At 35.5% G+C, this 23,415-nt stretch overlaps 1 protein-coding gene across 5 annotated transcripts in view; it reads right to left on the minus strand.

Annotated features, from left to right (window-relative positions):
* LOC127430027 (cell adhesion molecule 2-like) overlaps positions 1-23,415 on the minus strand; it is a 400,390-nt gene that overhangs the window by 80,594 nt on the left and 296,381 nt on the right. For all 5 annotated transcript variants that reach the window (XM_051679444.1, XM_051679441.1, XM_051679443.1 and 2 more), the window contains exon 3: positions 2,773-2,922. In XM_051679444.1, coding sequence (XP_051535404.1) covers positions 2,773-2,922 — 150 coding nt within the window. The remainder of the gene's footprint in view (positions 1-2,772; positions 2,923-23,415) is intronic.

Here is a 23,415-nt window from a genome sequence, read left to right on the forward strand (position 1 = left end):
GCCATCCGCCTGATCTGCTCTGGTCTTCTGGGTCTCCTGGTCATCCGCCTGATCAGCCCTGGTCTCCTTGGTCTCCTGGCCATCCGCCTTATCTGCTCTGGTCTCTTTGGTCCCCTGGCCGTCCGTCTGATCTGCTCTGGTCTTCTTGGTCTCCTGGCCGTCTGCCTGAGCTGCTCTGGTCTCCTTGGTCTCCCAGCTTTCTGCCTGATCTGCTCTGGCCTCTTTGGTCTCCTGCTCCATCTTGGCCCTGCCTCCCTTACCAGCCTTCCTTGGGCGTCAGGAGCTGCCCATTAGTTGGGTGGTGGTGGTGGGGGGTGGTGGGGGGGGGTGTTGGGGGGAGTTGACTATTGTTGTTCTTTGCAAATACCTTTAACAAAAACTTAAACAGGTAGTTAAAAAAAATTGTTCACCCAAAAATGTCATTTCTCTCACCATTACTCAACCTCGTGTTGTTCCCCATATGAACTTCTTTCTTCTGTGTAGCACAATAGATGTTATAGGTAGAATGTCAGACTAAGTTACCATTCACTGCTTCTTTTACCATACAATGAAAGTGAATACTGAAACTAACATTCTGCCTATTAACATTTCCTTTTAAGTTCCACAGAAGAAAAAAGTAATGGGTTTGCAAAGACATGAAAATGTGAAGTGATGACAGAATTTTAACTATCCCTTTAACAGTCAATGCTCACAAGTTTAAAGTAGACTAAATGCACTGAATGTTAAAAGATTAAATCCTAAAAGAGGGCAAATTGTTGCTAAATCAGTTATCATGTTTACTGAAAGATAATAACATGTATATTGTGAATATTATGCATGTACTGTATATTAAAAGTATTAACATTATAGTATTTATTTTATAATTATTGTAACAATGTTCTATATATGTTGCTAAGGAGGAAGCGGAGGACAGAATTGTGGCAGCCTCCTCTTTGGCGCCCCCCCAGCAGGTGGTGAACTAGGCAGTCGCCTAGAAACGGCCCTGCCCCCACCTCCACAATTATGTATAGTATTTATGTTATAATTATATATACTATTACCGGTACATATGGCCTACTTATTTTCTTAAACTTGACTAATTCACGAGGCAGAGAAAAATACCTGTATAACCTAGGTCAGATGATGGAGATGAGGGATGTAACAGGTGTTTAGCATGGTTATGAATTCTGTTTTTAGCGTTTCTCTTCACTCTGAGTAGATCTCGTAGCATTGCACACAAAGCATGTTTTGCTATTTCTGTCTTTATTGTCAAAGGTGCAGTTTTACAAGGGCACGCCACGATATAACGAGGCAAAACTAGATCGCTCCAATGTCACGCGCTTGCACTGTATAAACAGAAGCACGAGAGAGTGAGAGAAAGAGAAAGAGAGAGAGAGAGAGAGAGAGAGAGAGAGAGAGAGAGAGAGAGAGAGAGACATGGTAGGCGCCGCTTTACCAATGCTAAAAATGCAGGTTAATTAAGGTGTACGAACAGAGAAAAGTAAAGTGACAGAGCAATACATAAATAAAAGTAATATTGCCATGGCAATACTGGCAATACTGGCGATGTCAGGGAATTTGCAAGCGTGATATATTATTAGCCTATATGATAGGTTAATAAAAGAGGAGAAAGACATACTATAACCTAACTTTTTTGTTTTCCTCTATGTGAATGGAGAAGTTTGTCATTTTTAGTCTTTTTATTTCCACGATGAATCTTTGCTTGTGGTAGCTAATTATTACTGTAGGCTACTTTCATTCTCAACATATGTTATTTTTTATATTTGTGGTCAGGCTGTCTTATTATAGGCCTATTTGACAAAATCCATCTTTCTTTTTATATGTTAGCCTATTCTTGTGATGGAGTGGTATTGGAGCAACGGAAATGCTGATGTCATGACTTTCAGTAAGAAAAAAAAAAATGCTCCTCCGGGGCGGGCAAATCTCGCCTTTCACTTCTATTCCACAACGCTCCCATAACGTTAGTCACGTTCACTGATCGGGACGATTGGGACCACAGTTAGCTACATAATGTCACACAGTGTGCCATGGCGATATCAATGCGTTTATATCGTGCAGTCTGACAAGCAACCTTAAAGGACTGTAAAAATCCTACAGTGTATACAGGGCGTAGATTTGGCTTGAACATTGTGGGGGTTACAGTGTGAAGAATTTACATGTTTCCATTGATCATTGTATAAATATTTGGGGGGTTGTACTGGCTTGTTTCCCCCCTGGAATCTACGCCCGAGATAAATGTGAAGGTGGGGTCTTTTACCAATACAAGCCAGTTTATGAGCGTCACCTCTTTTAAAAATGTTCCAAATTTAAAAGATCACATGAACAACCTCACAAAAAAAAATAAAAAAATAAAAAAATAAAAAAATAAAAAAATCATATTAACTGGAATTGAGCACTTTAGCTTACGGTATGAACATATCCATAAAGTCACTTGTAAACAAACTGTTGTTTGTTGAGTATCACCGTTGACTTGAAATGAAACACTTCATCCTTCACCACAAGGGAGCCAGTAATGCTGCTAAATTACTTTTGTTATTGCTGTGCTGATATGCATGCTATGAACTGAAGAAATGACTGAAATCTATGTGCTTGTCTGAGAGAGAGAGACAGCCAGAGAGATCCATTGATGTTTAGTCTCATTAGTCATCACCCATCCTATTCCCAAACTTATCCTTACACAGCACATTTCCTCTCGACCTGACCCAGTAACCCACTCCTGCTTCAAGCTCGCCACACTAGACTGATTTACTGCACATCCTGGCACTCACTCACCTTTCTTGTCCCCGAAGAACAGGGTCTGTTGTGCTGGGTTTGACCACTGGAGGGAGGTGTTATCATTGTAATCCACTCGACAGGTCATGTTGGCCGTGCTGCCCTCCACCACTGTCACATTCTGGGTGATGGGGAATTGAGTCTGGCTACCTGCAGAGAAAAAGACAGACAGACAGAGAGAGAGAGAGGTATATAAACAAAGCAGAGTTATACAGGGAAGGAGGGTTGAAGCAAGGCAAGGGGAAAGAAAGGAGGAGAGAATGTTTTTGGATACTACTGGGGAAACAGGTCTGGTTGCATTGCGGATGTGTACAGTGAAATATATTAACCAAAATATATTGAGTCTATACATTTTCAATGTAGCATAATAAACAATATTATAAAAATGGATAGTTCCAGATAGGTAATGGATGCTGATTGGTCAATCCAACAATTACGCTAAACAACTGTGTACACTGTTTGCCACACCTTTTTAAAGATTTATGACTGACCATGAGACTGTATTTTATGAGGAAGATGTAATTGTTGTACCTGATAATGTCATGTTGTTTAGTAGTTGTTTATTGCTTGCATATCTGTGACACAGCATAAGTCATTGTCACTATAGCATTTTTACAGTACATGCACTTTCAAAGTTCGATTTCAGTCAGACTGAAACAATTAGTCTTTTAAAAGTTTAGAGCATAGTAATATTAGTTATATTTATATGTATATTACAGGATTTTACCAATTTAATAAGAAGAACATTTAACACAACTTAAAGCTGAATTGTACACAATAATTTCTGCACTACTAGCGTCACCAAACAAAATTGCCAAAATAATGATTTTTTTCAAACAGGTTTCCTGAAACATTCCATCCATCTCCCATTGGTTGGGCAAACAAATAGTCCCGCCCCAAACTCACACCATTGGTTGAGTCACTGTTGCTGTGTTAGGCTGGTCACTAAGAGATACTACATTCTTGTAGAACAAGCCTTAACCCTCAGAGACTGAAGCATTGATATTGCTAATATATATATATATATATGTAAATACTTTTATTCACCAAAGTGGCATTCAACTATCACAATGTATTGTCAGGACATTAATAACATGAAAAATTACTATTACAATTTGAAAAAAAATGTTTATCAAAACTTCTTAAACTACTTCAAAGAGTTCTCATCAAAAAATCCTTCACGTGCAGCAATGACAGCTTTGCAGATCCTTGGCATTCTAGCTGTCAGTTTGTCCAGATACTCGGATGACATTTCACCCCACGCTTAGCACTTGCCACAGATGTGGCTGTCTTGTCAGGCACTTCTCACGCATATATATATATATATATATATATATATATATATATTTTTTTTTTTTTAAGCGTTATTGTGGTAATCGACATTATGTAACAAATGCTTTGATTGAGCTTAACTTACATTGAACCCGGTATATCCTTTATAATCTTTGGCTTTTCAGGTGAATATAACTTGTCAAAGGATGTTTAGATATATTTACTGAAAAACAAGACAAACAATACATTAAGAATTTGACCTTTTTTTTTTTTTTTTTTTTTTTTTGCAGTGCAGAGCAACATTTTATAGAGCCAGGTTTTACAGTTTTGGGGGAAATCACCCTACGAATGGCTTACTTATAGTTGATTCCACCTGCAGTAACTGTGATAGGAGAAAGTATTTTGACTCCAAAAATTAAACACTTCAACTTTCATTTTTTCCTTAAAAAAAACAACAAAAAAACACCTGCGATATTGGTATGGATGAGAGGTTTTTCTCTGAAGTCAGCTCGGCTTAACAATTGAGGGAGAAAAGTTGTTATGCACCCGGAATGCAATTAAGAGACTTTTCAGCAAGACAAGAAGAACAAATGTGAAATAAGACTAAGCAGAATCCACAGAGAGCAGGTGATTAGGCCTGGCTTGAATGTCCCCTATGCCCCTTCTACACACACATACAGACATCCACACACTTGCTCTATCCACTTTTTCCCAGATGAGACACGAGGTGGTCGCTAACTTGGATCGAAAGCCCGCCATAGTCAGGATTATGTGTCAATTTGCCACCCAGCTGCAGTGGCGGTGTCTCCCTTGGCGAACATGACTAGCTCTAATTAGGCCATGCTACCACTTACTGCTGATCCCAAGTCAGAATGAACAGAGAAAGAGAAAGACAAAGAAATACACCTTTGTTTCAGTGTTCTTTCTTTACTCATACATTGTCCTTCCTAAATGTGTGTGCAATAATCTGTCATAATCTGACATTTTAATATCTTTGATATGATCTTCTATTATATGTAGTCTTCAGTAGGATCAAAATGGTTTAATTGTTTTTGAATCATTATAAATCAATGAATTACAAAAGGTGCTGCTATATAGTGAATATAGGCCTAGTCGTGGCTAAAAGGATTTGTTAGACACCATACAGCTGTGTAATTATTATTATTAATGTTTTTATGTAGTAAGTCTTTCTTTAATGGTTACTACATATTAATTTACATTTATGGTTAATTAACTACTAAGAGATTTATAAATGCATTATAAATCACTGATATGCAGTTCAGAGTTCAAATAATGACTTTCACTAAATTTTTGCCAAACAGAGAGCATTTTTAACTTAAGTTACAAATAAACTTATTCACGCTTATATTAAACAAAAACATAAAACACCCTAATTCATGATTTGTGTCACAATGCAGCAAAAAGGATAATTAGTGTGGGATTGAAACGAGAGATTATATCATTTTGCTTAAAAATAATAGTCTAATATTAATATTAATAATAATAATAATTATTGTTATTTTATTAAATTATTATTTTATTCTTATTTTTTTCTAACCAGTTGAAGCTGGATATGTAGGCTTCATTTGTTGTGGAATATGTTGTTAACTATAGATTCTCATTATATTTCTACATTAATATCTGCTGAAACTGAATTTTTGTTTATGTCTGTGCATGTATATGCACAATGTTATTCTGGAGGCACAGGGTGTCAAGCAATTATGAAATGTCAAGCACACATTTTACAGCGAATATTAAATACAAACATTAAAAAAAATGAAAATAAATAAATATAGCCTAAAAACAGACGAAAGTCCTGTGTAAGTCTATCAGGAATTTTTATGACATACTCGAGGCTGATTTGTGTGCACATATTTTAACATAATGTGGAGGACATTATTATTTAGTTAAATTACATGTGCAGAATTACCAAAATAATAAATGAATAAATGGCAAGAGTGAGCCTCTCTAGTTTTTCCAGAAGAGAATAGCGGGATAATAATAATAATAATAATAATAATAATAATAATAATAATAATAGCAGCAGTAGTAGTAAATGTCTGTAGTGCCTGCATTTTTTTTTTTCAATAGCATACTTGTTAGCAAAGTTGTTATTTTTGCCAAACTTTGCAAAAAGTGTGAAAATATTTTTTAATTCTGCGTATTTAGAATACATAACATTTTAACTATGAAATTAGCCTTAGCAAGACAAAGGAGTCAGACATTTTATTTCTAAAACGTTGAAAATGTAATTTCTATCCTCGTCATTTCCATCACAGAATTCTATTAAAGGTGCAGTATGTAAGATTCAGAAACCCTTGTTATTAATGACACCTGTGGCCGTTAAGTGAACTGCAGCCAGCTACCTGTTGCTCGTGCTCGTGCTCGTGCACGCACTCCATAGGGACGCAAGCGAGTATCAACCAAAACAATGACGTAATGTACATAGAGACTGAACGTGATTCACTGGCATCATGCTGACAGATGAGGTAGCATTATTAAAATGACACAGTTATGATTGTTTTACTACAAACTTTGAGACTAAACTAAAACTACTTATCAGCTAACATAGCATACTGATACACACATACAGCTACATACTACTGAACTATACCAGACAGTTTACTGTTGCACTGTTATGTTGCACTATTGTATGTTTTGTATGTCATATGTTGTACTATGAATAAGAAACCAGCGTATTTGCTTAAGTTTATCCTGTATACCTGACTTTTAGTATAAAGAGAATATCGTTTAAATTTTTTGAAAGTTACAAAGCAAGGTAGCTTGCAATTCATCAGCATTTGCAGGCAAGATCAAGTTAGCTAAAATTACACAGATCAATCCTTATGGTACTATATTTCACATGCTTTGCAGTTCACACACTAGTTATGTAAGCTTACCTATCTAATAAGAAGAACACCAATTTAGGGTTGATCCCCAAAACCGAACGAAGGTCCCTCCAGGAATCAAATGCCCTGCCGATGTTCACTCTAGTTTTCGTTTAGCCAGACTGGATTCAGTAGATAAATGTTTTTTTTTTTTTTTTTGGCTTACTCTGAGTTTGTGTTGGAGTCGGTGTTGTGCTGGGAGCCAGCCGTTTGCTGGATTCCATCTCTAAGATAACGTTACCTAGTGTTGCAGTTTGTTGTCACTATTGAATAGCGGAAGCACTGAGGCAAGGCTCTCAGGAGCGCGCATAAACGTCACATACTTTGGATTTTCCCGGCAAAAGCGACCCGCTCCCTTCGCATGAAAATCAGTCTACAGGTTTTAATAGGCAACCTAGGAAGTCTGGGAAGGGCTCATTTTTTAAGTTGCATTACAAGCCATTCACACATTGGCAAAAAAAGGTGAACATTACATGAAAATTGTTACATATTGCACCTTTAAACAAATGACAGATGTGCTGGAAAAGACAATGGTTGGAATTTTCATGACTTTCATAAAAAAATGATATAACTCTCCTGTGATGCATGTACATACACTGTTGGATATTGTTAATAGATAATGATGATGATAATAATAAGAGTGAGAGTGAGAAAAATGTTTTAATGAGACTTTACTTTCAAGAAGTGCACTAAGTGGAAGAAACACCCAAATATGTTTTTAGATGCAAAATATATGCAGTTAAATTTATGGCTAAATCACAGGAAATTTAAAGTGACTCGTAAATCAGCATGTTAGCCCGAATTAAATTATTTACAAGCTAATACTTTGTCTTGTGCTGGTAGGGGATCACTGAATGGGTTTCCCAAAAGCGCCAGGCACCGCTGTGTTCTCATGAAGGTGACATTGAGATCTGTCTCATTCAAGGCCCACACGCTACGGATGTGTTGCACCGACAGCGGTGTTAGCTGCCTCCTTCATTAGTTCAGATCCACATGAGCACATGAGGTGTGAGGTGTGCGGTAGATACAGACACTGGGTGTGAATGTTAAATAGTGATGCTGGCGGATAATTAAAGTGATTAGACAATGAGAAAGAACAAATTAAACTGAAGGTCAGCCTTGGTTTTATGGTGTCTTTTTACGTGTGTGAAAAAGAATAGATAATAAAGCTGAAAGGAATAGTTCAGCATAAAAGGATGTCGTATCAAACCTGTATAACTTTCTTTGTTCTGCAGAACAAGAAAGGAGGAATTTTGAAGAATGTCCCATTGATATTCTGAGAAGCTTGTGCATGTGGAAAACTTGTTCATGCAAGAACTTGCCATTTTTGCTTTCTCAAGGTTTGGGCATGAGTCATTAGGGACTTTAAGCAACAGCTTCCTACAGGACGGCTACCAATTTGTTTCTTCTTGATGTTGTACTATAACCGTCTACTCCAGGAGAATCGCTACTTTACCTTAGTTAATACTACAGTATGTGACAGATTAGGCAGAAAAACGTTATGTTTTATAAGAGATGCTGTTAAGTGAGCACAGTAAGAAGCCTAAAAATCCTCCTCAAACATATGTCAAATGTATTACCAACAGTTGGTTGGAATAGACTAGAATAGACCATTCATTCGCTGTTTTCAAGTACATTTTTGTACCTGAATGATTGAATAGTCAATTCCACCATCCTGTAGGATAGTGTAGCTTATTGATTTTTGCACTTTTTGGCTACAATTGTTAATCAGTTTACTTCTGGTTGCCATAGCCGTCCGATCTGCAGCTGTTGCTTAAACTCCCTATTGTGAATGTGACAAGAAGAGCTATGGCGCAAGTCAAGATTTTCACTATAAAATAACTTACATTTGGCTTGTTTCTCACTGAAATCTAGAGAAGACTAGCCTTCAGAAAACTAGGAATATGACACATGAGTCACATGAACTATTTCAAATACATTTTTGGGTCATTTTTAAGCCTTAAAGTCAGTCACAATCAACTGCCATTGTACTGAAATCAGCGAATGGGGCATCTTTCAAAATTGCTCCTTTTCCACATACTGTAAAAATGAAGTTACATTTTATCTATAGCTTATGGGGGGTTTTGAGTCTTTTGAGTCATTACTTTGTATCTATGTTAAAACACATTTTAGACCAAAATTATTCCTCCAAATTTTGTCCAAACTACCCCAACAGAGTTGCCTGAATGAACATTCATACTGAATAATATTGAGGGCTCATCTTGTATATTAATAAGGCTTGTTGGTCGAAATGGTGACAAAATGAAATTTTTATTTTTTTTATTTTTTGCATTTAGTGAACATACAAATTCAAACTGATAAAACAAAGCAATGTTATTGAGGACAAATATTAAGACTCAAAAATTGTACTGCATCATTTTGCCTTGACTTTTTAACTTTGCTCAAAATTCCTTTTTTTACAGGGCAGAAGAAAGAAAGTCATACGGGATTTAGAACGATACCAGGTTGAGTAATGATGACAGAATTAACGTGTAGTTGACTAAAATATTTCTTTAAATCTCTCACTCTAGTTTATGGAATCTAGCATTTCAGTGTGGCATGAGAGTGAGTAAATGGTGACAGAAATTTTACTTTTGATTGAATGAACCCTTTTTAAAAACTAAACACAAAGGTATAATATAATAAGAAAATAGTGGCCCTAGTAACACAGTTCTTCAACTGGAAGAAAAAAAAAGATTAGAAAAGTACCACTGGAAATATAATAATGATGCATTAACTTCTTTTAAAATAAGACACACAAATAGCTTCAGATCATGTGACATTGCTACAAATATCTCCCAGTGAAACTCTACCACCATAATATCAATGCATAATCAATTTCCCAGTTTCATAAAAAGACAATGAGATCCCTACATTCAGAAAAGAATCTGTAACGTGAGCCAAATCTTTGTTTAGCACTCTCTTCATTGCTTTGATGGTTTCCATCTCAAATCTCTTTGAACTGTTTTTATTGCCTCTTCTATGGCCAGAACATACAGTAAAAGCAGACTGCAGATGCTTGTATAGGGGCTAAATGCTTGTCCCAGAGAGTGCAGAGTCCTGCCTGCTGTACTGTACAGGTGGACGATGGGTCAGCAGCTTACTTTTCTCATTTTACCTCAAACCACTTACAGTAAATCCCAGATCAGCTATTTACTCTGTTTGGCCTTTTATTACACCAGGGCAAAGCTTCAGCATCAGTTAAATACTGCCTAAAAGGTCTTTTGTGTAATTGTGGCCTGTGAAAGCAGGCAGCCATTAGGGCTGCAACTAACGATTACTTTGATAATCGACTAATCTAACGATTATTAGAGCGATTATTTGACTATTCAGGCGATTATTGCAACGATGAATCACTAGCTCTTAACCGACTATTCAGCTTGTGCCTTGACTTAAAAGGTTGTTTTAAACGTGTTTACTAACAATAAAGAGGACAAAATCATCTTTTAAAAATGCCTCTAAATGACATTCACTGAATAAAAAAAAAAAAACTTTTTAAGTTTAATTCAGTAAACAATTCACTGCAAAAAAATCCTGTTGTTATCAAGTGTTTTTGTCTTGTCTAAAAATCCTTAAAACAAGATACATTTACTTGAGAAACAACATATAAGATATTTAGACTTGCTTTAAAAGAATGTATCTTAAATATAAGTGTATTTTGTATATAAGTGTATTTTTCACTTGGTTATACTTCTGCGTGTGCAGTTAAGACCAAATATACTTATATTCAAGATCTAGTCTCTAAAAGCAAGTCTAAATATCTTATATGCTGCTTCTCAGGTGAATGCATCATTTTTTAAAGGATTTTTAGATATTTAAAAATATTTGTATTTTTTATATTATATATAAAACTATTAAACGATAACTATTTTTTTTTCTTCTGCAGTATAGCTGCTAAAGTAAATGTATGTTGTTTTAAAGGAGTTTTAGATATTTATATTGGAAAACAAGTGTTGCAGTGTATAAGGGGGCGAAGACTACCCTCTCTCACCTTTTTGTTCACTTCAATCCATCTTTAACTCACTAAAAAACAAACTCTCTGTTATTAATAAAGCTGCGTATTTCCAATTTTCTTCACAAAAAGAAATGCACAGTGACATATTATGATTCAATAAATCGCAAGCCATCACGTTATAATCTAGTTGCATTAAGCATGCACACTCGAGGGATGAGCGTCCCCGTGACAGAGTGTCCATCAGCCGGGTGCAGTTTCAATCTCTCCCCCTTAGATCGGGACATTCGCGCAACTCATAGAAGAGGTGCTGACCGCACAGAGAAATGCCAGTTTCAGAGTTTGTAGTTATTTACATGACCTGCTTCCTTATTATTTTAACTTTAATAAAGCTATAACACATTAAATATAACTGCATTAAAGATGCATCGCCGGGTGTTTCCTATAAAGACGCTCGAAATTCAAGTTTTGCTTCAGCAGAGCGACAGCTCCGGCTCTGCTTTTTCCACAATGAGAGTGCTTCAGTATTTACTTATTTGGTTTTTTTGTATAATTTCCTTTACGATCTACATCACCTGAAGCTGTTTGGAAAGTTTAGAGTGCATCTGGACTGTGAGATGTGTTTTCTTCCTCAGTCAGGCGCAAGCTGTAGTGCTCCTCTTGCATGTCATCATTAGAGTTTAATATGATCTCATGTTACATTAAATGAGATCAAATGACTATTCGACAACGAAATGTTTGTCGACAGTTTTTTTATTGTCGATGTTGTAGATAACGTCGACTAATCATTACAGCCCTAGAAGCCATGAGCTAAAATCACAAATCAATACATTTTTAGGGCTGTCGATGAATGCATTAATTCAGAGCGATTAATGATACAAAAAAACAACACGTTGAAAATGTTGTTTTTAAATGCTTGAAACTTAACAAAAAACGCAGTGAACCAAAGTAAGATGCTCCCAAAGTATCCGTCTGTTGCATGTGTGTGGGAGCTTGCTGAATAAATGTTGTTACATACAAGACAAACCTAATAGACAGTATTTGTGTTTAATATTGTTTACTCAAAAATATAATTTCGTGAACATTATGCATTATAACATGATTTAAGGGTGATAAAATCAGGAATTTACTGATGTTATGGTGTTTACCAGATTACAGGGTTTACCAATGTTACGTCATCATGACAACAATGTTCATATTGGATAAAACTTTACTAGTGCTGTTAATTTAACTCGTTAATTTATTGCGCTTAATTATATGAAAAATGTATGCAATTAATCATGTAGAATGTTCCTACTATCTGGGCAATTCAAGCTTGATGTACCATCTAGAATTTTCAAATTGCAAATTTGTGGCAGTTGTGGGCAATCAGCAAGCTGTACAGAGGACACGTCAAACCAACTGGAAAATGCAGCACACCCTTCGACAGATGACCCGCTCTTGCCCTCAAAGACTGCTGGTCTGACCACAACAGAATTCAAGGATCTCAAGATGCGTTTTTCAATCTATGTTTAACTTGACAAAGTATCCTAAAAACACAGGGATTTTGACTAGAGATGCTAAAAACTAATAAGACGCAATGCAACCAAAGCGAGAAACATTTGAAGTCTAGGCCTTCAGTGCAATTCATGCCATTTAGAAAACACAGTTTCACAATGAATAAGACGCCATATGCCTTTGGGCATCATACATTACGTGGCAGTCAACTAATAATACCAATTGACATTTTAAAAACACGTCCACGCACGAAAGCCAGAACCAAGGAGGTCTAATACCAAGAAAAAACTCTTTAATGATATTTGCGATTTAAATTTTGCTTGCAATAAATTTTGTTTCATCAGGGTACACGGTTACTTTTCAAAACTTGATCCGACACTGAATGATCAAGCAGCCTAATTTACACTTAGAAAACTCCTGATGTTGCTATAACAATGCAATAAGCACTTACCAATTAGCTTGAAGTGAAAATCAGTCCTCCTTTCCTGTTTAATTAATCAATCGCACGATCATGCAGAACATCTCAGGTTCTTAAATCCATAAGGATCTCTTTCTCAATAGTGATGTGGCTGTAACAGCTGACTCGTCAGCATCTCGCGTTCTTCGCTTTCAAATTACGTACATTACTGGTCAAAAGTTTTGAAACACTACTATTCTTTATTTTATATATATATATATATATATATATATATATATATATATATATATATATATATTATCTTTTTTTCTTTTTTCTTTTTTTTTCTTCACATTTGAGAATAATAGTAAAGTCACCAAAACTATGGAATAACATAAAAGGAACTATGGGAATTATGTTGTGACTAAACCAAATCCAAAATAAATCAAAACCAAAAGTAATCACCCTTTGCCTAGAATTTGCAGACATGTACTCTTGACATTTTCTCGACCAACTTCTTGAGGTATCACACTGGGATACTTTTTAAACAATATTGAAGGAGTTCCCATCTATGTTGGGCACTTATTGGCTGCTTTTCTTTATTATTTGGTCCAAGTCATCAATTTCAAAAACTTTTTTTTTAATTAAATTTTAGTTTTATAATGAAATATAATAATATGGTGGCACAATTATATTTTTGTCTACAAAACTAATTTAAAACATTTAAGCATACGCCTTCAGATCAAAAGATTTTTAAGATCATGAGAAACATTTTAGTCAAGTGTTTCAAAACTTTTGACCGGTAGTGTACATCACTTAAAGCGTGTTTGCGTCACTCAAGGCCAGCTAGAAGGCCTGGACTGGGACATATCCTAAACACCACACCCACAAGAACAAATAAATCAATCTGATTGGCTGATGAATCTGACAATCTGACTTTAGATGCCTATTCACTTACACTTTTGAGGGATTCAACAGGCCTGACGGGGTGGAGCTCAGACTCACGTGCTGCTTCGGCTAACGAGCATGGCTTCGGGCATGCGATTTGTGAAACAACTGTCACACTTTGCTTGTAAGCATCGAGGAATAAATTCTGATTGGATCATTTTTTTTAGTTTTTTGCTATTCGTTTGTAGATTAATTAGGAGATTAAAGCGATTGAAAATACATAGGCAAAACGGTCAATGAGAATGAAAGGATGAAACAAATATTTATTTATTAGGCATGATACGCCAGCAGAGAAGGCTTTGCTGGCCCTGAGAAATCGCCACTGCCCTCATGCCAGCCCAGATGTGTATGAATTTCTTACATCTACTGAACACAAACAAAGATTTTTAGAAGAATATCTCAGCTCTGTAGGTCAATAAAATGCCAATGAATGGTGCCAAAATTTTGGAGCTCAAAAATCCATATAAGGGCAACATAAAAGTAATCCAGATGACTCTGGTGGTTAAATCCATGTCATCAGAAGTGATATGATAGGTGTGGGTGAAAAAAAGATCAATATTTAAGTCCTTTTTCCCATCATTTTCACTTTCTCCTTCTTCTGTTTTTGGTGATTCACATTCTTCTGACATATCATCCCTACTGGGCAGGGAGGAGAATTTATGATCAAAAATGACTTAAATATTGATCTGTTTCTCAACCACACCTATCATATCGTGTCTGAGGATCATGGATTTAACCACTGGAGTCATATGGATCACTTTTATGCTCTCTTTATGTGGATTTTGGAGCTTTCAAATTTTGGCACCCATTTACTTGCATTGTATAGACCTACAGAGCTGAAATATTCTTCTAAAAATCTCATTTGTGTGCAGCAGAAGAAAGAAAGTCATACACATCTGGGATCCTAGGAGGGTGAGTAAATCATGGAAGAATTTTCATTTTTGGGTTATCCCTTTAAGTATTCTGCCCAATCCTGGGTTTTGCGAGTAAAGTGCACATTTTTGTATGTTTGGATAGACTAGAAAAGTACAAGATCAACGTAAATGTAAAGCCTTTACGTACATTAATTTGCCGGAACCTTTGCAAGTTACCAACGCAAGTGAGTTCAATGCCATTGAGAAACTCTCATTTATCAGTAAATGATGGAGAAACATTCCAAGAAATATCTTTATTACATTGAATAGAGAGAGAGAGAGAGAGAGAGAGAGAGAGAGAAAAAGAAAGATTGGACTTAAATTATTATATACTAAATTATCTTTAGTTGTGGGCCTTTCTCAGTAAATATGGATTACATGCGATTAATTGCGACTAATTTGGTTAATTATGGTTAACACATATAATGTTTACGTTTTGTGGCTATACATTTGAAACAGTGTGTATTTTAATGTTTATGGACTGGTCCCATTCTCTTCCATTGTACGACTGACTGTAACAGTGTTTTTTTAATTTATTTTTTTACTTTGTTTTAAATTAATATTCTGGGTTCAGTACAGGTTAAGCTCAACTGACAACATTTGTGGCATAATATTAATTACCACAAAAAATAATTTTGACTCATTCCTCTTTTTCTTTAAAAGTGAATGGGGGGCAATTTTTTAATGTTAAAATACTCACTTTAGTATAGCCACAAGACATAAACAATATGCATGTAAATATGATTTTAGTGTGATAAAAACTGTATAAAGTTATAGCCAATGTTACAACTTTGTTGCCATGATGAAAATTGTCAACAAATCCAAAAACCCTAAAACGACTGTAAAAATTATTATTTAAAAAAAACTTTAAAGCTCAAATAATACGAGTTTTAACAGAAGAATTAATGTAAGTGCTTTTATAAAATTATAATCTTCACATTTCTACCTTTAAACCATACAAATATTGGCCACATTCACTCGATTTTTGTTTTTGTTTTAAAGAAAAGGAGGGACGAGTCAAATTTATTATTTTATTTGTCAATCAACATTATGCCACAAATGCTGTAAACTGAGCTTAACTTGTATTGAACCCGGAATATTTCTTTAAATAAACAAGGGATGAGTCATATTTCTTTTTTTTTTCTTTTTTTTTGGTAATCAACATTACGACACAAATGCTGTAAATTGAGCTTAACTTATATTGAAGCCGGGACATTCCTTCCTTTAACAGTCAGGAATAAAATACCAAATTCCAGTCAATCAACATGTAATCAGTATATATTTGCATATCAATTATTTACATAAAAACATGATATTCTTAATAGGGAATCAAAGTGGCGAAATGTCATAAATACCTTTGGTTAGGTGCAACAGGAAGCAGCAATGAATGAACTGTGCTTCCAAAGAGCTTTTTTCAGTTTCAGCTGACTGCACCACATAATGGAAATCACTCTTTGATGAATGACCAGAACGCAGCTGAGCACGCCTAGAATTCACTGTGTGTCATGGGCGCAACAGAAAAGCTTGCAAATAACCACAAAACAGCCAGAAGAACAACCATCTCAATTCACTGCACGCCAGTAACACCTTCCCATTCTCAGTCTGGACTCATGAGCCTGCCTTAATCTTCTGTATTAAAGCCAGCAGCAGCATTTATACAAATGGTCCAGTTCAGGAATCAACAGCACAGCTCTGGGTCAGTCTCACTCCTTGCAGCTACATTGTGTTTCTCAGTATGCCAGACGAACATAATGTTGTTCAGAGACTGCCCTTTCATAGTTCAGAAAATTTAATCGAGTTCTTATTTATATCACAGTCTATTTAGCCTGAGACAGACCACTTGTGCGTTCTAATTTCTCCCATTAATTTTAATACAAGGCTCAACGGATGTAGAATAGGAAGTCCCGCCTTACAGGGGACCAAGAGCCAATCACCTTTTAGATGCAGACATCGTGTTCATGTTTTGAACCAGCCTGAAAACTAGCATTTTTTTAGTGTGATCTGAGCTGAAGAAGCACAATTTATGATACCATTATACCATCAGATTTTACTGCTGATTATAAATATGTTCTTTGATTGTAATCTTGACCATCCATTTCTGAGATTTTCGGTCCTTCCCCATTCAAGTAGAAAGGAGCTGTAATTTTATGCCTCATGTTTACATAGAAAATAGCTGCACAGCCTGCCCGGTCCCAAAAATGGTTCCAAAGATGGCCGCTGAGTAAACTGACTTGCCTTGAAAGGGACTTTTTCTCATTTAAACATCAACTCGATTATGTAATTTCTGTGCCACTAGCATCGGCAGACAGAACTGCTAAAATAATGACTGTTTTCAAACAGTTTTCCCAAACACTAACCCTATCTGCTATTGGTCCAAAAAACAGATAGTCCCACCCAAGACTCGCACTATTGGTGCTTTAAGTATTCCTTATAGATCTAAAGACTGGAAACACCTGAGTTTTGTATCCATTATTTATTTATTTATTTTTTCTTCCCTGTGTGCACTTATGATTAGTGCCTTAGGAATGAAAGGCATGCTTATCTGATAAATTCCCCTTTTCAATGCGAGTTTGTGGCTTTAAGCTTGCAGGAGATTAACTGAGAACTAATGCGAGAGGTAATATCTTTTTAAATGCTATGTGATTGGTATGTCTGTCAACCTTTGCTGGGCATGAGAAAATTAAAATTCATTACTTGTGAAAAAGCCCCCATGCTGAGGTAATGAGAGAGAGGATGAATTTGCTTTCATGCAAGGCTTCATTTTGGTATTAACACACGTACACTGCGTACACACGCAGACACACAAAAGCAAAAGATGATCAAAAGGTCTAAATGCACTAAAAACATTGCAAATTATTGGTTCATTAATATTTCATAAAATCTTATCTTGCAATTGCTACACAATTTTTCTTTTAAAAATAGTGTAATATATGCATATGTTTTTTTAGTTTTTTGCTTTTCTCCCCTTTTTCTCCCCAATTTGGAATGCCCAGTTCCCACTGCTTAGTAGGTCCTTGTGGTGGCACGGTTACTCACCTCAATCCGGGTGGTGGAGGAAAAGTCTCAGTTGCCTCTGCTTCTGAGATCTTATCATGTGGCTCACTGTGCATGACATCGCAGAGACTCACAGCATGTGGAGGCTCATGCTACTCTCCATGATCCATGCACAACTTACCACACGCCCCATTGAGAGAGCGAGAACAACTAATTGTGACCATGAGGAGGTCACCCCTTGTGACTCTACCCTCCCTAGCAACCGGGCCAATTTGGTTGCTTAGGAGACCTGGCTGGAGTCACTCAGCACACCCTGGTAGTCAGCATCAATACTCACTGAGGTACCCAGGCCCCTATGCATATGTTTTCAACAGAAATGTTCCTGTTTTAGTACATAGTACTATGTACTGTTTAGTTTTAGTTTAGTGCTATATTTTTAGGGTGATCTTATTCTTATTCTTTGGTATTTGCAAGGTTGGGCTGTAACTGAATACAACATGCAACTCTGTTACATATTCAGAATACAAAAAAACTATATTTAGCCCTTATTACATTTTCAAGCACCTTTATTCAGAATAGAGTTTCTTTGAAAATTTTGTTAGAATACTTTTAGAATACTTCTCTCATAATGATCACAATTTTGTCTTTCTCCCAGAGCAGCTGCAGCATGTGTGCAGTGTTGCCTGGGTCACACTTTCACAAACAACTAATGGGCTAATTTGAAAACACTATCGAATTATATGAATAGGTAAAATATGGGAGAAAATACTGCAAAGCCTGGGAGAGGGAAGAGGACCTAAAGTAGATCAGAGGAACGACAACAGAGAAACACTTTTGTAACAGCTACTGTACATTTTGTGGCTTATAGAAGTATGGACGACTAGTTCAGTGTAACACGTTTTGCAACATTCAGACATAAAAACAAAAGAAGAGTAAAACAAATTAAAGTACCCCCCAGTAACAAAAGAGATGCAAAGAAATAAAGATACAAAGAATATATATGGAAGCAAGCCTAGTTAAAATCATACATATACTACTGTATATCGTTGTCACATGACATCACTATGTAGCATGTTTAATTTCTGCAAGTGGTATCTCGAAAATAAATATGGTTTACTTGCATTACTTATCCAATTTTGTGTCAAAATGTATTAATCAATGTCAGTCAAATCAAATGATGTGTTAAGAAGAAGATTAAGATTAAAATGTTAAAATAGTAAAAAAAATAAAATAATAAAAAATAAACATAACAAATGCCATTATGAACCTTCAGAAACAACCCCACTTAGTAATTATAATGTCACAGCAAGGGGCCTTTGGGCCTTGGATTTTTGTTGGAAGTTGGAAAGTGGACAAAATATTGCTGTTGACAAAAAACTGCATTTTGTTTGCCTTCTGGTTTCCATAGAGAAAAAATTTAGCATCCAACTCCAGATCTAATTTAAAGAAGCATCTCAAGGTAGTGCTAAGTTCATGAAATTTGCTGGCAAATAGCTAGCTAGCTATTTAGATTCACTGAAATGTTAAAAGTGGGGGTGTAGGGTTCAGATAAGGTAAGTAAGGGATAATGTACAGTAAACTGGTTGTTATTGCAAAATAAAACACGAAGCAGAGAGGTCTTGTGTCACCCTGAAGGGGTTTGTTTTGTGATAACTGTATATTATCCCATTTATTACATGGCAACTGACCAAATAAATAAATAAATGGACATAAAAGATTGATTTGAGTTGAAATTATGAGAGAATTAAATTGCTGAACAGCTGAAATTCACCTCTGGTTTGCGTTGGAATTCTGTTGGTGTTTATTTTGTAAAAATCTGACTTCCCATTATGCATCTTATTACAAGACTATTTCCCAAATAAATAAATACATTGACATGAAACATTGATTTCAGTTTAAATTATTTGATTAACTTACTTGTAGAAATCACACAGTGATCCAAGAAGCAGGAAAGATGACTCGCAATACCTGGATGAGTGGCCTGATACATGGATGTGCGGTTGTTACTCAAAGATATCAAACTGCTAGATGGCGCCATTGACCAATTAGAATCGAGTATTCCAGAGTGCTGTGTAATAATAATAACATATCACACATAATTGTTCCAATTGTGCCTGGGATTTATAAAGATGCATTCTAAAAGTATTCTGGAAACGTTATTTTGTTACTGAATACATCAAAGTGAAAGTATTTAGTATTTAGCCCAAAATAACTTTTTAAGTACAGTATTCTGCCCAATCCTAGGTATTTGCAAGTAAAGTGCACATTTTAGTATGTTTGGATAGACCAGGAAAGTACAATATCAATGTAAATTTAAAGCCTTTACATATATTAATTTGCCGGAACTGCTGCAAGTTACCAATGCAAGTGAGTTCAATGTCAAAGTGAAACTCTCATTTATCAGTAAATGATAGAGAAACATTCAGAGAAAAATCTTTATTAAATTTAATAGAAACAAAACAAATCGGATCGGACTAAAAAAGTCATTTGCACTGCACAGAAAAGGTGACACAAAACAGAAGGAATCTGTTATAATTTCAAATTAAGTGAAATGTCTGTATTATATAAACTTAATAACTGTAAGCAAATTAAACAATTTAATTTAAAATACATATGATAAAATACACCTTCCCAATATTCAATTAACCTCAAAAGATTCGTTAGGTTTGTATGTTTCTTTGAAGTTGTGAATAAATAAAAGGGTTTACATTTTAGATGCTATGTTGACAATTGATTTTGTATGTTTTAGTACGTACAACAATGTATTTGTGTTACGCGAGAAACTTACTTTTTGCAAGTTTGTGTACACAGATGCGAGCATTTGGCCATGGTGTTCTTGCGTTACTGTGCTGGTAACAAACCTCAATACTCAATAGGGCGATAGAGTTACCTTCGAAAGTCTGTGTCATTAATCTGGAATGTATTATTATACAGGTAATTTGTTATAAATATTTTTACTTATTTACTAAGCAATATTCTCTCCCATACTGCTGCAATGTTGAGAATGCAATGTGTACTTCCATTGTTATGAATGGCATTCTGACACATTTTGGACCATGACAGTGCACAAAATCGAGCTTACGTTGCTAGAAGTATCTTGTGTTGAGTATTTTTTGGCATTTAGAAGAAAAACTACACTTTAAGTACTAAAAACCTTAGAATATTTATGAGATTACATTGGTATTTTTCACTTGGAAATGAGTTAGGCCCAGGCAGAAATGGGATTTTTGAGAATGCGAGAGTTAAGTAGGCCTACATTTCAATGTCCAAATCACGTCCACCAAGGACAGAAAAGAGAACACTGGAACAACAGGGACATAGACGACCACAGCGAGAAGATGACAACCTCATTATTAATCACTGAAAATACAGCAACATTACATATTTTAATTAATTGGCTGACTATGAAAGTAACCGTGGCCTATTTGCCAAGATGTTTGGGGAGTATGTCTTATAGTGTGGGCTGAAGATGAATATATTTAATTAGGACTGGAGGCCCTTTTGTTGTGGAGGTCTGCAACAGGATCTAAGGGTCTAGTCGTATCCCTAGAGAGGAAGGGCTGGTGTAATTTTTCAGGCCACCCTTTCATGAACAACAGTGAATTCTTAGTTAAATGGGAAAGCTCTATACTCTATACTCTATATGTATAGAGTGAATGCTGAGCTGACTGTTTCTCTGGGGATGCTCCATTTTTGAGTCTCAAGCTTTTCTCGAGGAAGACAGATGTATTAGGGGATCATTAAAACTTACTAAGTCTTTTGTTGCTTCCTACAAAGCAGCCTCAAGTTCATCAACAAGTCATGGAGAGGTTTAAGCAATTCAAAATAACATACTGAGTTCATTCAAATTTAAAGCCAACTATCACTGTAATGTCCATTCAGTTTGATGGTGCACGTGCCCTCTCAGCCAAGTTGATTTTAAATGCAACTTCTTGCATTGTGCAAAATTTGTGTCTTCGATGTTTAAATTTCACAATAATTAAAGTTAAAAAGGTGTAAGTTCAAAGGCCAGTTCACACTGCCCCAACAGACGCCATCACTTCAATCATTCTATAATTGGCTGTTGTATTAAAATATTGAGAAACAAAACTCTTGTGTTCACACACTGATCCAACAAACTTGCGCGTCATTGTTCACCTTTGAAGATGACTATGGAAGAGGTTACAGATGAAGCCAAACATGCGCGATTTAATATATTGATATTATGTACAATTGATTAAATATGTTTATCATGACATAAGGCTATAACCCAGTAAAGAAAACTACGATGTAAAAACGTTTTGTGTTTGCTGGGAACATATTAATTTTGAGAATTTCATCAGAGGACAGCAATCCAGCACCAAAAAATATTTTACACATGAGATTATGCCCATAAAATGAAGTTGTGTTGGGTTCGAGTCCACCTTAGTCAAGTCCGAGTCTTTAAACAATCGAGTCCGAGTCGAGTCCGAGTCCAAAAGGGGCTGAGTCAGACTCAAGACTGAGTCCATAACAGGCCGAATCCGAGTCGAGTCCGAATGAATCTGTTCAAGAATCTGAATTAAAATTGTAACTGTAAACTCAGCATCAATATTTTAAGCTTATTTTAACCTTCACAACTAAGAAAAACAATTTGTCAATATAAATGCAAAAAACTAATTAGTAGTATCCTGCTGCACAAATTTCAAAGTGGTTCCAGAATGTAAGCATATAATTTAGGTGTATGAAGACAAAACTGTCCTTCAACACACTTCTTATTGTGCTCTGTTGACATTTCAATTATTTGTTGTTTTTAAGTGAAAGCTGCGTTAATCATTACAACCAGAGTTAATATTATTATTTCGAATTTTAATTTAGTTTTACCTTATTTTTAATTTGTCCATTCAATTTAGTTTAGTTTTATCTAAAATTATGGGTGAAATATATTTAATGTAATTAATTAAATACATTTAATGTGTTTAATACATTTAATAAATGGTAATATTAAAACATTTAATAATGCCCATAAAATTAAATACAACAACATAATATAAAAACAGAAAAGATCAAATACCATAAAAAAAATAAAAATAAAAAAAAAATAAAAATAAATATTTATATACAACAGTACTACAATTCACACTTTTCAGTCCTCCTGCTGTTTCCAGGTGTAGCCTACTTCCCTAAAGTCAAGATCAAACTCACCTTGGGCTGACATATCTTTCTTTTCACATTATATTTAGTATAGATAATAGGTGAATAGAGAATTCGCCCCTCACTTGTGTTCTTCACTGTATTTTCAGTCTTTTTTGCCATTGAAACGCAAGTGCCAGCTTTACAGGTAACACACAGAGGTTGCGCTACAAATATCTGATGGACTGAATTGTACAGTTTCCATCATGGTCTATTTCATCCATCATATTAGTTTAAATGTCCCTGTTACATAGTAAATTTGATTTTGTCTCTAATTATTGTCAACATTTTCAGTCAGAATTGACTTTGCATAGTAAGAGTGAGTCTGATAAAATGTGTTCTATTTAATAAATTGCAGTTGGGGAACGTACTTTTAAAAGTGAAATTACATTATTGATATTTCTGGATGAGAGTGGCAGAGCACATCTGGTGAAAGGCTATCCCTTTCCCGCACACACATACAGCACAATTTACATTGCTCCATTACTTCAAGATGAAATCAGGCGGTAAAATTAGTTTTAGTTAAAAGATTTTTTTATGTACATTTTCTATTGGTCATGTCATCGGTAATTCATCGAATAATGATCAAATGATGCAGAAGATGCTGTACAGTCCTGCAGAGAGAGCTAG

The sequence above is a fragment of the Myxocyprinus asiaticus genome, chromosome 39, assembly GCF_019703515.2.
Source record: "Myxocyprinus asiaticus isolate MX2 ecotype Aquarium Trade chromosome 39, UBuf_Myxa_2, whole genome shotgun sequence".
Taxonomy (NCBI): domain Eukaryota; kingdom Metazoa; phylum Chordata; class Actinopteri; order Cypriniformes; family Catostomidae; genus Myxocyprinus; species Myxocyprinus asiaticus.